General features: G+C 45.9%; 1 protein-coding gene across 2 annotated transcripts; it reads right to left on the minus strand.

The window, feature by feature from the left end:
* Positions 1–13,539: 13,539 nt before the first annotated feature.
* cbln2b (cerebellin 2b precursor) lies at positions 13,540–17,202 on the minus strand. Of its 2 annotated transcripts, none has more exons than XM_072273258.1 (4): positions 17,137–17,202; positions 16,107–16,473; positions 15,175–15,294; positions 13,540–14,353 (listed from the first exon to the last, which is right to left on the minus strand). In XM_072273258.1, the coding sequence occupies exons 2-4, from the start codon at positions 16,392–16,394 to the stop codon at positions 14,156–14,158; spliced, it is 606 nt and encodes a 201-aa protein (XP_072129359.1). In that variant the 5' UTR covers positions 16,395–16,473; positions 17,137–17,202; the 3' UTR covers positions 13,540–14,155. The 2 variants fall into 2 exon arrangements, with proteins under 2 accessions (XP_072129359.1, XP_072129334.1); XM_072273233.1 differs by lacking the exon at positions 17,137–17,202 and adding an exon at positions 16,993–17,046.
* Positions 17,203–17,461: the final 259 nt, after the last annotated feature.

A 17,461-nucleotide genomic window follows, 5' to 3' on the forward strand; every position in this document is an offset into this window, starting at 1 on the left:
TCTATGGTTCTATGGTTCTATGGTTCTATGGTTCAAACAGCTATTAAAAGAAAGAAAGTGAGGAAAAAAAAAACATAAAGGGCCCTTTACTCTTAAAAAGTCAAATGTGCACTTAAGTTGGAGCTCATCTTGAACTTGTCTGTCACTCACACGCTGGACTCTTGGTCTTCATGAAAGCTCACACCACCTTCCAAATGTCACTTGAAATCTATCTTGAACAAACAGGCTTCCCCATGGGAGTATTGGTTCTACCTCCTTGAAGCCATTCATCTGCACAAAGCACCCTGTGCAACAGGGGCAGCATCCTCAGCCATCTTCCCTCCTGTCTTCTCCCAGCTCCCACCAACAAGGACCTTCAACCCAGTGTTCTCCAGAACCTTCTGCCAATTCCACTCTCCTAATTGGCTGACAGCTCATTCCTAAATTGCATAACAAGCCTCTTATCTTAGCTCTAACCCAACAGGCTGAAAGCAGAACAGACTGCTATAATATACTGCTATAAGGAGGAGAAGATAGTGGCGCAATGCAGCGCGCAGCAGCCACTCGTGTGAATGATATCTGTAATCTGACAAGTAGGGTGCTGTGCACAATGCTGATTTGATGGAGACAGATGTGAGAGTATGGGGGATCATCTGGAGAAACTTCCGAAATGCCTTCTTCACTGCCACTGCTACTGTGTGGTCCAGAATCTCTGGAGGAGAAGGCCCCGAGTCCTTGGCTTTGCTTGTTGCTCGGCAGCCGGTGTGGAGTTGAAGCGTTCGGCAGATGTGGTGCTCGGTGCTCGGTGTCGGAGGGCTGGTCGGAGGCTCGAAGTTTTTGGATGGACTCAGTCGGCTGTAGTCGGTACTTCCAATGCATTGGCAGTTGTCGGTGCCTGGAGGTCTATGGCAGGGAGAGTTTCTCCCTTTTGCCGCCTGCTATCGGGACTATCGGGAGTTGATCGGAACTTTGAGATTTTTTTTACCGTTCCCATGCTCTGCTCTTTATCAAATTATGGTATTGCTTTGCACTGCTGTAACTATATGTTATAATTATGTGGTCTTGTCAATGTTAGTCTTTGGTTTGTCCTGTTTTTATTGTGATATCACTCTGGAGGAACATTGTAATGCATGCATTTCTAAATGACAGTAAACGAGGACTGGGTGTCCTCATAGTCTTAAGAAAAAAACTAATCTAATCTAATGAAATTCCTAGAGCAAGGCAGTAAAAATCTTAACCAGAGCATTACACTCTCACCCCCCACCAAAAATAGTCATGTCCTCATGCCTTTGAACCTTATCAACCGATCACCAATGCGCAGTTTTCATCGGAATTTTGTGACGTCAGAGCCTCCGATCCATTTGTGAATGGTCATGACATATCTCACTAGGGGGATAGACACAGCACTCAGTTACCCCGGTATGTAATAGGCCAGCCTACCTGGGGCTTCCTAATTCTTTGAGACCTCCTTATCCCATCTTCAGCTCCCCCAGCTTCAACCACTCCTTGTGATCCTCCTGTCTACAGGAGGGTGCCTCTGTCTGTCCACCACTCATGTCTTCCAGCAGCTCAGGCACCTCTGCTCCACAACCAAATTTAACTTCCATCAGCTTAACACGGTGCGGCCAAACATCCTCACCCGCCTTGGTGCTAACCTTCAAGACCTCTTTCGGAAAGGAGTGCCCTCGGCCGCACAAATAGTGTGGAAAGTACTCCCGGGGTAATCAACTTTAGCCTCGTCAGTAGAAACCGCATCTTCGCATACCAACGTCTTCTCAGTTAAACTTCTTCTCCATTTCTCGGATACTCCGACAAATTCTGGGGTTCCTGTCACTCTAGCTACTACTCCAGGACCTTACATGGGAGGATTAGACTGGGTGTAACACACGGTTCCTTGTTTCTGTTCATCGTACTGCATAAGAGAAACTTGCCTCTTCTGAGAAGCAGCTCTGAACAGAGGGTGAATGGACAGGGTGTTCAAAATGTTCTCTCCACTCCTCTCCTTGCATGCTCCCAGAAGCCTTCTCACAACGACAGTATTTGTTCCCACAAGAATGGAAGCTCCACCCTTTTCAACTGGATCCGGTCAAACTAACACTGCTGTGTCAATAGTCTTAGTTACTCCAACATCTGCTTCTGAAAACTCCAGTTTCAACAGCAAGTAGCCATTGTATATGTACTCACTAGTACTAAGCCCCCAAATCTCAAGGGCACTGAGTGGCGTCAATGGTAAATGCATCAAATACCAGTTGTAAAAGGATCCATAAAGCAATATAACTTGAGAACTTGTGTCACGTATGGCTCTAGCATAAACACCTTCAATCCATATAGGTACATCAGAGCTTGATCCCACTAAACCTCCAGAAAAAGTGTTTTGTACTTTAGTATTTCTCTTGATACACTGGTAGGGTTGTATCCTCTCCAAAACGTCAGGCCATTCCTTTACTGGGTCCCTCTGTAGTTTAACCTTTTCTCTGTTTGATTTACTGCTGATTTACTTTCCGAAGATTTCCCTGTCCTTCACACTCCTGCTTGAAATGACCATCTTCTCCACAGTTGTAACAGAGAATATGAGTCACTTCTCTGCTGAAGGGACCTGTTCAGCAGCGGCCCTCCCCTTAGTATGTCCCATCAGTGGCCTGGTTCCCCATTGGCTTTGGTATGCTTGGTGACAGCACCTGCCGATATTAAATCTCAAATCTGCCACAAACACCCCCCCCCCTTGTGGAACATCAGGGTAACTTAAGCAACAGAGGCCACTACCAAAGACTGTATCAAGCTAATGGAGGCCTCCTGCTCCTCCATTGCATGTTCCTCCTCTCTAACTTCTCTGAGTAAGTCAGTAAAAGGTGGAGGAGGGCACATCTTGTGGGTCATTCAAATACATAGAGCAATCACATCATGTGACAGTGTGCCCTTCACAACTTGCTCTACCCACAAGCAATTTCTCTCAGACAGTTGAATGCCCCCTTTGTGGCACAAACAGTGCAGCAGCTTCTCCAACCTGAAAACATAGGCAGACAGCTTCCCTCCTTCCTCCTGGAATGTGTTCCCAAACTTCATCCTAAGATTGGCTGCACTTCCAGCAGTGCCAAATGCATCTTCCAGAACTTGCAGATAATTAGTTGACATGGCAAATGAATTTTATGCCTTGAGGAATCTCACTATATCAGCTGCCGGCCCCTTTAAGCTCTCTGCCAGTCTCTGTTTTTTCATATTATCTGAGCACTGCCAATCATCCAGTAACTAAAAGTCTCATATTTTTCCACCATCATCAACTACGGGAAACTTGACATTCAACTCAGCACCCTCACCTACACTTCCCCCCTTCTCTGAAAGTACGGATGGTCCATGGCCCTCTGTCTCCGGGTGCTCCAATGATACAAGACAGATCTACTGCCCTTATGTCAGCGCTAGTCTGAACTAAAGCAAAGTTTTTGCCTGCCATTTTGCAAAACTGGCGTTCCATGATCATAACTTTTCCTAATGCTGTAAGAGTACTTAAAATCCTAGGCAACAATTCATCTGAGGTGCAGATATCCACTCAACTCAAAATACAAGCATTAGCTACAAGTAATCTCTCTGAATCACACCAACACTCAATCTCTGCAGTGTCCACAACCATTATATTAATCACTTTCCCCAACAATAGTTTAACACAGGGTTAAACACACCCACTTGATCAATGCTCAGGGCTATCACACGGCATCCAGCAAACTCAATCCCGGATAAGCCCCCACAAATGAAATCCCCTTATACTGGGCATCTCTGAAAAACAGGCTTGTTAGCCTCTCGCTAACAGCCACTGGATTCCATGGCAATAAACCTGCTTTTCTCCGGCTTTGTACATCTAGTATACATTGAAGGTGTATACAGCTTTAGTCCTATCAAACCCATGAAGTTGAGATGTCTCACCCACCCAAATCCCGGTTTGGGTGAATGCTGTGTGAGTTACTGCCCATGGTAAGAAATAACAGATTGTACACTGCATACGATTATAAAGAAGTATAGTTAAGAATGTTAGTTCAAGCAAACAGTGATGTAAAGAAAGAAAGTAAAAACACAAAAAGGGCCAATTAATCTAAGATTCAAATGTGCACTTAAATTGGAGCTCATCTTGAACTTGACTGTCACTCATGTGCTGGACCCTCTGCCTGCATGAAAGCACACACCACCTTCCAAATGTCACTTGAAATCCATCTCGAACATGCAGGTCTCCCACGGGAGTATGGAGTCTCACTTCTTGAAGCCATTTATTTGAACAAAGCATCTTGTGCAACAGAGATGGCATCCTCAGCCGTCTTTTCCCATTCTTCTTGTCATGGTCCTGTCCGTGAAATCCGCATTCTGGTTCATGGTCCGGTCCATTTTCCTTATTCCAGCTTTACTGGTTTTCCCCAGTTTCTGTTGAGGCACCTGATTCTCATTTTGTCTGGCTTCATAAATACCTTCATGATTCAGCCTCTGGCTGCTGGACTGGTCCTGTCCATATCTCCCATTTGAATCCCTTCCCTTTCCCTCCTCTTCCTTCTGTCACCTTGCCTCGTCTGCAGCCTTGCCTCGCCTTGCCTCGCCTTGCCTCACCTTGCCTTGTCTGCAGCCTTGCCTTGCCTGTAACCCTCACCTGCACTGCTGGTGCAAGATAAGGAACTGTCTATCATTGTTTTGAACTGTCTCTGTGTCTATGCCATCACTACGTAGGTCTGGCTGTTTGCCGCTACCCAGTGTTGGGATCTATCTTGTGTCCACGCCTTTGCGAGGTCGATCTGGCTGTTTGCCGCTACCTTGAGTGGAGAACTGTCTCTGTGTTCTGTATATGAGACCTGGCCTATGTCCTGTTTCCAAGGAGGCATCCCGGCTCTGTGTTCCATGTTCCTGTCTCTCCCTTGATCAAGGCTCTACGTTTCTGTCTCTCACTCAACCTAGTCAAGGCTTCGGGGTCTCATCCAGTCCTAGCTATGATCCAAGAACCTTGTCCTATCCAAGCCATGGCTTTGTGTTCTCGTCTTGTCCATGTGTCTCGCCCAGCCCAGAGTACCTTGCCCAGCCTGGTGCTGGGGTTCCCTTGTCCTGTCCAGGAGTCTCATGTCTACTCCTGTTGCCCCTCCTTGTCCTGTAGCCACATCTTGTCCTCGCCTAGTTCTGGAGTCCGAGCCCAAGTCAAGTCCCAGGTTTTGGGTCCTTGCCCAGTCTCTGGCACAGAGTCCATACCTAAGCCTCGAAGTACCGTCGCCTCAAGGCACCCAAGCCCCGTCGTGTCCTCACTTTGAGGCACCCAAGCCCCGTCGTGTTCTCGCCTTGAGGCACCCAAGCTTTGTCATGTCCTTGCCACGAGGCACCCTAACCTTGTCATGTCTTCGCCTAGATCCGGGGTTCGAGCCTGAGTCACGACCCAGGTTGCTGGTCCTTGTCCAGTCTCTGGCTCAGAGTCCAAGCCTAGGCTCCTACTTCCAAGTTCCATGTCCTGGTTCTGCTATCCGAGTCAAGTCCTAGCCCAGGCCCCGTACCCTTGTCTCATCCAGGGCCTGTGTCATGTCCAATGTCCTTTCTTCCCCATTTCCCTTGCTTTTTTGACTAACCTAGTCCTGTTCCTTGTACTTCAATGTCTGTGCCTTGCATTTGGGTCCACCTCCCAACGCCTCCCATTATGACAGAACAGTCCAGCCAGACTTCGACCCAGTGACACAGACACTGTCACTTAACTTTCACTTTCCTGGGTTCTCTCCTGTTGAATGCACCACTCCCCCACCTGCCCATGTTGTCCATAGTCTGGGGAAGCCTTTTGGATTGCCAAGAGGCCTCCATAGAGCAGGGGATACTATCATGGTCCAGTCCAAGAAATCCGCATTCCGGTTCACGGTCTGGTCCATGTTCCTTATTCCAGGTTTTCTGCTTTTTCCCAGTTTCTGTTGAGGCAGCTAATTCTCGTTTGGGCTGGCTTCATAAATACCTTCAGGATTCAGCATCTGGATGCTGGATTGTTCCTGTCCAAATCCCTTCCCTTCCCCTTCCTTCTGTTTCATTGCCTCGCCTGTAACCCTCGCCTGCACCACTGTCTAGTTCAATTGCCGGAGCAAGATAAGGAACTGTCTATTGTTGTTTTGAACTGTCTCTGTGTCCACGCCTTCACTAGGTAGGTCTGGCCATTTGCCACTACCTAGTGTTGAGATCTGTCTTGTGTTCACGCTTTTGCAAGGTAGGTCCAGCCGTTTGCCGCTACCTAGTGTAGGGAACCGTCTTATTCCACACCTTCGCTAGTTAGGTCCGGCCGTTTGCCGCTACCTTGAGTGGAGAACTGTCTCTGTGTTCTGTGTATGAGTCCCAGCCCTATGTCCTGTTTCCAAGGAGGGGTCCTGGCTCTGTGTTCCATGTTCCTGTCTCTTCCTTGACCACGGTTCTGCATTCCTGTCTCTTCCTCGACCTAGTCAAGACTTCGGGGTCTCGTCCAGTCCTAGCCACGATCCAAGAACCTTGTCCTGTCCAAGCCATGGCTTTGTGTTCTTGTCTTGTCCATGTGTCTCACCCAGCCCAGGAGTACCTTGTTCAGCCCGGTGCTGGGGTTCCCTCATCCTGTGCTGGGGTTCCTTTGTCCTGTCCAGGAGTCTCAGGTCCAGTCCTGTTGCCTCTCCTCGTCTTGTAGCCACGTCTTGTCCTCGCCTAGTTCTGGAGTCTGAGCTCGAGTCAAGTCCCAGGTTCTGGGTCCTTGCTCAGTCTCTGGCTCGGGGTCCATACCTAAGCCTCAAAGTACCCTCGCCCTGAGGCACCCAAGCTTCATCATGCCTTTGCCTAGATCTGGGGTCCAAGCCCGAGTCAAGACACAGGTTTTGGGTCCTTGTCCATTCTCTGGCTTGGAGTCTAAGTCCAGGCTCCTACTTCCAAGTTCCATGTCCTGGTTCCACTATTCTAGTCAAGTCCTAGCCCAGGCTCTGTATCCTTGTCTCATCCAGGGCCTGTGTCATGTCCAGTGTCCTTTCTTCCCCACTTCCTTTGTTTTCTTGACTAACCTAGTCCTGTTTCTTGTACTTCAGTGCCTCTGCCTCACATTTGGGTCCACCCCCCAACGCCCCCCCCCATTATGACAGAACAATCCAGCCTGACTTGGACCCAGCGACACAGACACTGTCGTTTAATTCTCTCGATCCTGTGTTCTCTCCTGTTGAATGCATTCCCACCCACCCGTGTTGTCCATAGTCTGGGGAAGCCTTTTGTGTTGCCAGGAGGCTCTCATTGAACATAGGGTACTGTCATGGTCCAGTCCATGAAATCTACATTGTGGTTCACGGTCCAGTCCCCATTCCTTATTCCAGCTTTTCTGGTTTTCCCCAGTTTCTGTTGAGGCATCTGATTCTCGTTTGGTTTGGCTTCATAAATACCTTCATGATTTAGCCTCTGGCTGCTGTGTTCTTCCTGTCCATACCTCCTGTCTGAATCCCTTCCCTTCCCCTTCCTTCTGTTGCCTCCTCTGAAGCCTTGTCTCGCCTGCACCACTGTCTAGTTCAATCACCGGAGCAAGATAAGGAACTGTCTATCGTTGTTTTGAACTGTCTCTGTGTCCTCACCTTGACTACGTAGGTCTGGCCGTTAGCCGCTACCCAGTGTTGGGATCTGTCTTGTGTCCACACCTTCGCTAGGTAGATCCAGCTGTTTGACGCTACCTTGAGTGGAGAACTGTCTCTGTGTTCTGTATATGAGTCCTGGCCCTACGTCCTGTTTCCAAGGAGGGGTCCCAGCTCTGTGTTCCATGTTCCTAGTCTCTTCCTTGACCAAGGCTCTGCGTTCCTGTCTCTCCCTCGACCTAGTCAAGGCTTTGGGGTCTCGTCCAGTCCTAGCCATGATCCAAGAACCTTGTCCTGTCCAAGCCATGGCTTTGTGTTCTCGTCTTGTCCATGTGTCTTGCCCAGCCCAGAGTACCTTGCCCAGCCTGGTGCTGGGGTTCCCTCATCCTGTGCTAGGGTTCCCTTGTCCTGTCCTGGAGTCTCACATCCAGTCCTGTTGCCTCTCCTCGTCCTGTAGCCACGCCTTGTCCTCATCTAGTTCTGGAGTCCGAGCTCGAGTCAAGTCCCAGGTTCTAGGTCCTTGCCCAGTCTCTGGCTCGGAGTCCATACCCAAGCCTCGAAGTACCCTTGCCTCAAGGCACCCAAGCTTCGTCGTGTCCTCACCTCGAGGCACTCAAGCTTTGTCATGTCCTTGCCTCAAGGCACCCAGGCCTCATCATGTCTTTGCCTAAATCCGGGGTCTGAACCCGAGTCAAGACCCAGGTTTTGGGTCTTTGTCCAGTCTCTGGCTTGCAGTCCAATCCCAGGCTCCTAGTTCCAAGTTCCATGTCCTGGTTCCGCTACCCTAGTCAAGTCCTAGCCCAGGCCCTGTATCCTTGTCTCATCCAGGGCCTGTGTCATGTCCAGCGTCCTTTCCTCCTCACTTCCTTTGCTTTCTTGATGAACCTAGTTCTGTTCCTTGTACTTCAGTGTCTGTGCCTCACATTTGGGTCTACCTCCCAACGCCCCCATTATGACATTTCTCCCAGGTCCCACCAATCAATACCTTCAGCCCATCGTTCTCCAGAACCTTCTCCCAATTCCACTACCCTGATTGGCTGACAGCTCATTCCTGAGTTGAAAATCAAGCCTCTTATCTCAGCTCAAATCTAAACATGCTGATAGCAGGACAGGCTGCTCTTACAGAACTGCTAAAATGAAATACCTGCAGCATAACAGTAAAAATGTAAACCAGGGCATTACACAGACACACTGTTCAGACAGAAGTAGCAGCCTATCACAGGATCCTTCTGCCCTCTCCATATCATCAGGACAGCAAACAGTGTTGACTCCCGAGTACTCTGAGCCAAGGTCTCAGATCGACAGAGCATGTTGTGCAACACATGTGAGGAGCCCAGGCTTTGTCTTGGCCATCAATTTCACACCCAAAGTAGAACTCGCAGACTTTCTTAATAAGAGGTGTCATGCTCCGTCTTTGAGATTTAAGCGTATACTCATCACAAATATGACAGAAAGTATAGTGGCTGTTGGAACTTTGGCGAGACATTTTGTTATCATAAATACTCCTGAAATTCAATTACTTTATTGTAATGTGTACGCTATACGTGTGGAGCATGCCCATTAACGTGATCACAAACCGATATACATGTAAACACAATACATAGAACAGTGTGTGCCTGATGCTTTCATAGCCTTTCTAAACCCTGTCCTGCCATGCAGCATCCACCCTGCCTTAAGCATGCCCAGGCATGCCTGGACAAGATAGAAAACTTTTCAGCTTACATTGTGGGCAACATTTTAATTGACTTGAATTATAAATTGAAATAACAAATATAACTAATATGTTTTAATGGTGGGTGATAAGAAAATTTCATGGTGATTTTCATGATCAGCAGGCCAGAATCCATAAGATACACCCAGAAATATACAGGTAGCAAAATCTTTGTTCTCCAGTGATGTGGTGGTTTGAGCATCTCATAAACAGCTGATCTAGGATTTTCACACAGTCTCTAGATCAAGATTTCCCATTGTGGGGTCCACGGACCCCTGGCTTAGTGGTGTTGATCCATGACCTAAAAAGGGTTGGGAACCCCTGCTCTAGAGTTTGCAGTGAAAGGTGTGAAAACTAAATAAAAACACACACAGTGAGTGGCAGTTCTGTGGGCAAAAGCACTTTGTTAATGGAAGAAGTCAGAGGCAAATGGCCAGACTGGTTCAAGCTGACAGGAAGCCAACAATAACACAAATAACTTTGTGTTCAAACAATGGTGAGCAAAAGAACATCTTTGAACATACAACACATTGAACTTTGAAGTGGATGGGCTACAGCAGCAGAATACCACAAACCTCCACCCAGTGGCAACTTCATTAGGTACAGGAATTGCCTAATAAAGTGGTTATTGGGTGTATACAGGAATACTTTTTCTTAGTTACACACTCTTTAGTAAAATTATCAAAGCATATGTTATAGTCAACAAACATGGTTCCATTAAGCAAAGTACCTGCTTTATATGAGTAAAACTATTAATAAGTGTCTGATGACTATGGAGTATCAAATAGCATCTGTTGGATTATAATAAATGAAATGAAAGCAAAGAAAAAATATAATTTGGTACAAGTGTAGATAAGAAATTGAGATTTAATAAGAAATGGGTGAAATATGGTTGTCATAATTTCATTCGGTGTAATAATATTTATAAACAGAGAGTTGAATTACTCAGCAGTGAAATACCACCCAACATTGTAACATCTGGAGGGAGTCAGAAAGACAGAATGACCTTGGATAAAATCAGATTTCTGAGCGGCATCTCAAAAAGTGAAATCATACAGTACTGAAATAGCTTTTTCAAAACCATTCGGAGAGGAAGGGAGCATAATTCATTTTGTTTAATTAGGTGGAAGGCCTGTTTAAAAGGTATATATCATTAGACTACTATATAATATTCTTCAACTTCCTTTATCAAATTATTCATCTGACTTGCATTAGGACCTTCCTTTATGCTATATACGAAAGACAGAATGGAGTTACCTGCTGATGGGTCTACTTGAGATCCATGAGGTGTGGCTTTATTCAAAGTTTGGTTTGGAATTATTGGAGAAAATGGAACTTCATTATTTAACTGTTGTTACTTAAACTCAGCAGTGACTGTGTGAAATAGAAATTGTGTATTTCACAGGCTGACACAAAAGGCATCACTAAAAACATAACATTTAAAATATTTAGATTAAGTATTGTAATTGCTTTCAGCTTCCAATATTAATATTTGTAATATGTCATTATAACTTTTAGGAGGATCGTTTTTCTCTGTTCTGCCTCTGAAGTGTAGCCTATATGTTGAACTGTTTGTTATAAACTCTGTGATGGCAACAGCATATCTGCAAGAATTGCCAGGGCCCGGGTTGCATGAGAGACACCCCACTGAGCGCATTATTCCTGGGAACCATTCAAATGTAGGTTGACTCAGTAAGAAATGCGTATTGAAGATCAGAGCTATAACCACAGAACTAAAAGATCTCTTCTGGGTCCACAGAATATTTCAGATAAGTTGGGAAAAAAAGTAATTTTTGGGCAGATTTTGCAAGTTATCTCTATTGTTCAATAATGCAAAGTTCTGTTCCACCAAGATTATTGGACTAAACCAGCATTTTATTTTCATAGTATAAATTTTCAGGACCTGTAAACAAAATGTGAATCAGTGGTTGATCATTCAGGAAATATATCTCCGCTGCCACATAATTAATGTTTTACATTGATGCAATGGCCTGTTCATATTAAGAAATTCAGAACAACAGCAACGTGATTTCATCTATGTATTCTGTCTGACATTCGAGCGAGTTTTATCCTATGCACGCACATTAGAATACATTCGAACTCATAAACGCACCACCCAGAACTATCAGTCTCAGGGAATTCTTATGCATCAGATTATATTGGGGAATGTCATACACAGGAAAACAATTTAAAGGGGTACAGAAATATAACTCTTTTCAGAATAAATATATCTGACCGTGTTAAGTTCTGAAGCAAAATGTGATAGTGACTCTCTGAATAATGGCCCTAAATCAGTACAACGTGCAAGCTTTCACATGAAGCTATGCCACTCATCCCACCAGAATGAATATCTAATGTGTGTGACCAATTTAATGGAAAGGGAGGAACATTGTGGAAATGCAGTACTGATCAGTTCCTTGAGCTAGCAGGGGAAGCGTTTATTTTCACATACTGACAGATTGTAAACTTTAAGGTGTTTTCGTGGCATCCAAAACATCATATATCTATCCTTGTTGAATGCGATAATGCCTGGGCTGTTTATTTTAAACAGGCATTAGATCAAGAATCGATGCTTTAAATCATTTATTTTAGTCTTGTAGCCAAATTGTGAAAAAAAGGAAAATGAAGGCAGGAAGCATTGGACAAATGTGGGTATGGAAGTCGCCAGGGAGAATTAAACAATACATTAATTTCATCACTTTTGTAAATTCTATTTCTGGAAACACACTTGGCATCAATATTTTATTTCCAAAAAGCTCACTCCCCCATCTAAATAATTCAATGTTGGATATAGCAGTAGATATATAGCCAAATAGCAGAAGAATAAAAGAAAGACATTTTAGTAGAGTTGATTAATAATTTCCCAACAGTTAAGCAACACCCTGTCAACTGATAAATACCAAATGATCAAGTTTAGTTTGTCATTTTAACATTCAGCTGGTGATATAAGTGCGTTTTAACTTCAAGGAAATGTCTCACGCTGAGATACTGGAAAGTAATTTAAGGAGTATAGAATATGGCTATTTTCAAAGCAAAAATATTTGACTGTGTTAAGTTGTAAAGCGAAATATGAGTGACTTTCTGGATAATGGCTCCAATCGATACAGCGTGCATGTATTTACATATTAATTACCCAGTTCTTTTTTTCATTCATGTAAATATGTCTGGTATTAGAGTACAGTAACCGGAGAAATCAATTCACATCCAATCCCGCGATGAGAAGGGATAAGGTTATTATTGTGTTATGTTAGGAAACGGAAATGGTGCTCCGTAGTTTGTCGGCCTTGAAGCATTTAACATAGCACAACAAGATATAACCTTCTGTAAAACAATTCGGCTCTCTTCGATCTCCACGGAAATCTTCCACTCAATGAATATTGCTCGCCTTTTGTTTGCAAACTACTATAAACCTAAATCTGTTAGGTATTTTCTTAGACTCGGATAAGCCGAAATGTATTGAATTTACCACGGTATCGTTAAAAATATATTAGTGAACTCTGAACTCTATGAGTCGCTTTCCATTCGGACCAAGGAACGGAGTAGTATATCTCAATTTAGAAATCATAGTGATGAGGCGCGGTTTATTCCCGAGCGAGGCATCGAGCATTCGGCAGCAAATGTTGTTCTCACTCTTTATCCACGGCAAGCATTGCATTGATTAAGGGAATAGCCGCCAGGTAAAGCATTAGTCGAGTTGACCTAACAGTATATTCTTCTCAATGCGTGGACACGAGAAATCGATAGTCTTTGCCACCAATCATTCTAGCTAATGGACGGGGGATGATTCAGTTAATTGCGTGTTCTTACTCGGGTGATTAAACATTTGGCAGTTGATATGTTTTGAAATTTAATATTTAATTACATTAGATTGGTCTCTGCACTAATCATGTTCTCGGCCACCGCGTGCATTGGAAAGAAAGGGTTACAAATTCTCATCAACTGCTAAACGTTAAAAAAAATGCATTAGTACGCCACAACTTGGGTCAGAATAGAAGGAGAATTGATTCATTTTGTGATGTTTTATTTAAACCCGAACGAAAAGAAAGCTCACTTGGTTTTGACCCAAGGGATAACAACCAACCACTCTGTAGTCACATTGGTCACTGTGTAAGCGGCAAGGGGAGATGCATATTGACACGAACAAACACTGCTAAACCCTTGTTGCTTCTGTGTGGAGAGATAACTGCGTGCGCGCCAGAGGATTGATTGACAGATGAAAAAAAAAGCACATCAATAAATAATTGGGTCCATTTATTATAACCATCCGTTTGTGAGTCTTGTTGTCATTAGTCTATAGGTTATTCTGCCAGCACCCAACGGTCAAAGAACACCGACCACAATACAAAGAGAAGGAACAAGAGCTGCGTCCGATTCGTGCAAAGATTTGTAATGAAGCACTTCTTCAAAACGAGCTCACCCACAGAAAAGATACATGAATTTCCCCAAATCTCAAAAGAAAACACGCCACTGAATTTGGACTTGTTCTTTACTTAAGGCTATATACGAACACGAAAGAAAGCATTGCTAGAACATTTAAATCAAAACCCTAACTTCTTTATTTTATATTTTATTATGCAGTTTGGATCATGAAGTTGGCCAATACGCTGTTGTTCGCGAAGGTTTGACTCGTCCCATCAGTAATCCTCCCGGAAGAAAATCCATCTTCTACCTTCCAGCCAGAATTTGGCCTTTTCAAAAAATTCACTTGATAAGTGCAGTCCATCCGACCTATTTGCTCAAGGCAATTGTCAGTATTGAAATAAATTATTCTAATCGGTAGGAAACCGGTCAGCCCCTACGCGGCAGTTAGGTGATTTTGGTTCAAGAATCGTTTTGCTCCGTCGTAATATTGAGAATGTACACGGCGATTTGCCCTTCTGTACGGGGAGGGGAGGGGGTTGCTCATCCTTTATAGAGGGAATACTAAAAAGCCAGAAAACGTCGAGTATTTCCACCCGCCCATCAGGTTGCCTCTTTCAAGTTTTAAGTAGACTTTGTCCTCTCTTTCCATATTCAAGAGCACTCCGTTGCTGGCAGCCTCTCGTGTCACATCCTGATCCCCGGCAAATGCAGAGATCACAGCCCAGCCATTCTGCATCAGGCTTACCTGAAACCAGAACAGAAACGAAATCTTACAATCTTCACCCTTGCTCCGAGGCGCCCAAGTTCCGATGACTCGGTAACACGTTCGCGACTATTCACCCCTCCCCCCTACCACCAACTCCACCCCCCACCCCGCTGCACGGATCCGGCGGAAAGCAAATTATAAACACAAGAAATCCTGCAGACGCTGAAAGTCGAGAGTAACACGCGCATAAAATACTGGAGGAACTCGGCTGGTCACCCAGCATCTATGGAGAGGAATAAAGAGCCGACACTTAGGGCCAAGAGCTTTCATCGGGACTGTTGTGTGGAAAGTAGGATCTTTATTATCTCCTTTTGGGGTTCCCAACCTGGGTCCACGGACACCTTGTTAATGGTATCGGTCTATGGCATACGCTGTCTGACCTACCCAGTTCCTCCAGCATGTTGTGCGTATTACTCTGAAAGCAAACTAGCTTGCACCACCCGTAGCCGTAAACAGGACGAAGTCCTGTCCCTTCTCTTGTGTCAGTGCATCTGTTGCACTCTCAAGAAGACGCGAAAGCCTGCAGATACTAGAATCTGGAGCAGAAAAAAAACACTAACCGCTGGAGGAAACAACGAGTCAGGCAGCAACTGTGGCAGAAAAAAAGAAACACAAAACAAGGTCAATTTTTGTCCTCAGCTGCTGCTTGAGTTTGTTCTGCACTCCAGGTTAAAAGCTTGCTTACGCCGTCCGCTTTGTCTACCCGCTCATTTCAGCGAACCCAACGCGGCCAAAGGGGGGACAGGTAGGCGACAGGCGGGCCGAGTGGGTGTACACGGTAGACAGCAGCCCTGATCTACCTGGATCGTCTGTCGGTTGTACACCTTCACCACGTGAAAGCTGAAACTGTAAATCCCTTTCCTCGGCGCCACGAAAGTACTGCTCCTCATATCGAAATGGTTCCCGATATTAACTAGCACCTGCAAGAATGCACAGAGCACCGAGATTGACACATTTCCTAAACTTGGAGCGTTGCGCTTGGTAAAACACATAACGAATAATGCGACCAGGATGTGGGGAGTTGTATGCTGCAACCTCGCCACTCACACCCACCTCCCGTTCGGTCTGAACCCGGGGATCACGGCGGGAAGGGGAGAATGAGAGGCTATCAACCACGATAAAGGCCATGCTCGGGTGACAGAGGCCAATTAAAGAATTCACCAATAGATCAGCGCATGATACGGCTGCACAATGCTATATTGGATGAACAACGTGGTTTGCAAACAGATTTAAAGTGCTTTGTAACAGAGCGGGGGAAGTTGAGAAAAAAAGGCGCCGATGAGAGGGACCTCCAAGCAGGTTTCTTCTTCGTGATCGAGAGGCGTGCGCCAGGGAAAGAAAGTTAATGATTAGATAAAATTGTCCGGTTATCTATGGTACCTATCTATATGGAATGGTGTATGTAAAGTCTGTCCATATACTCTACTAGTTTACAAGTATTTTTGCGCGCCGGGAGCGCAATCGTTTCGCTCAGTTGTGTGCGCCCCGGAATAGAAAAGCGGAGAAGCGATGCTGGGCGGCGCGGGGCTGAGCAGAGGTGGCCAGCGTTGCTGGGGAGGGGGGGTCTCATAGTGGGGTAGCATCACCAGCTCAGAGTGACCGGGGACGCGCCTGCAGGTCCCCGAGCGCAGGTACGAAGTTTGTGTGTTTCTGTGTGTGTGTGTGTGTGTGTGTGTTGGGGGGGGGGGTGGATTTTCACGGCCAGGCAGCGAACGGGACTCGGGCGACTTACGTGGTCGAAGTAAATGGTCATGGTCCTGTTGCTCATCTCCGAGGGCTCGTGGTTGGTGCTGCGCACGGCTGAGAACGCCACCTTGGCGCTGCCCGACCGCACCGAGATTCCCAGCGAAGAGGTGACGGCCCCGTCCGAGGATGGGTTCGAGTCGCACACCACCAGGCATTTCCCTTCCAAGACGATGGGTTCCGTATCGTTCTGTCCCAACACCATGCCAGTGCAAGCGAGCAGCAAGCTCAGCGCTAGCATGCTACCAGATCCCGGGCGGATTAACAGTAGATCCATGCGATACTCGATAATCCGACACAGGGCTGTTCGTGTCCTCTCTCGCCCGTCTCGTGTCCACTCCTTCCGATGCAACCTCCTGGAAGATGGAATAAAAGTCTTCACTTTATTTGGATATCATCGCCTGTAACAAGACAAAATCAATACAAACAAAAAAAAATCCAATGTAGATTGAATGCATGTTATAGAGAGTTCAGATCCTAACAGAACAATATTGTCAGCCCGTCATCCACTGGCGTTATTCTCCGCTTCTCCGTCCTGTATTAGTTTCAAACCCAGTCCCCTCCCCCCGCCCGGGCACGCTGCTGATGAAGGAATTCTACAATTGAATTTGACTTGGCTCTCTTCATCTCCCCCGCGGTCTGTTCAACTTTCTGTTCATCACATCACATAGACCCCGAGCACAACCATAGTGCGAGTCTCCCCGAGTCGGCCTCCCGGGCTCGGTCGCTGCCGCACACAATCGCTCATTTTAGTACAAGGAGGGAGAAAAAAAAAGTTGCCAGTGTAATGTATGTTATTTTCCAGAAAAACACCAGTTCGCGTTGAGTTTTAGAACAAACAGACTAGAGGCATTTAAAATTAGCCACTTTCTTACCGTTTTAAATGCGAGAAGATCTCCAAGTTAGATAAAATATTTACTGATGTTCTCTGAGCACTGTCCCCTTGCACTAAGCCCGCTAATTTGATATGGTTTAACATTACGTGTGCAGTGAGATGCCCACGTCGAAGATGGTGTTACCTGGCAGATCCAAGGTGGCATGGCAGTGTGATCACACTATCCCTCTCTCAAGCTGTGGCGTTAGGGTAATAAGCTGGGGATCTGTCGACTTGAGAGGATACAGCAAGTCGCCTCTCCCTCCCCCGTCAGAAGCTCATTCGCAAACACACAGACACACACACACACACACACACACACACACACACACACACACACACACACACACACACACACACAGACACACACACACACGCACACACACACACACAAGCTCTCACACTAGCTGACCGGGTCGGGTACCCGGCACCGAATCAACGCAAACGGACGGCACACGACAGCTTTTTAA

Source organism: Mobula birostris, chromosome 1 (genome assembly GCF_030028105.1).
Source record: "Mobula birostris isolate sMobBir1 chromosome 1, sMobBir1.hap1, whole genome shotgun sequence".
Classification (NCBI taxonomy): Eukaryota; Metazoa; Chordata; class Chondrichthyes; order Myliobatiformes; family Myliobatidae; genus Mobula; species Mobula birostris.

What these genes read in the sequence shown, in the direction of transcription:
- cbln2b (XM_072273258.1), bottom strand. Translation starts at nt 16,394, where the DNA reads ATGGATCTACTGTTAATCCGCCCGGGATCTGGTAGCATGCTAGCGCTG. An exon ending in TGACCATTTACTTCGACCAC is followed by an intron (nt 15,295 to 16,106) that starts GTAAGTCGCCCG and finishes GCATTCTTGCAG; the next exon opens with GTGCTAGTTAATATCGGGAA. An exon ending in ACAACCGACAGACGATCCAG is followed by an intron (nt 14,354 to 15,174) that starts GTAGATCAGGGC and finishes TTCTGGTTTCAG; the next exon opens with GTAAGCCTGATGCAGAATGG.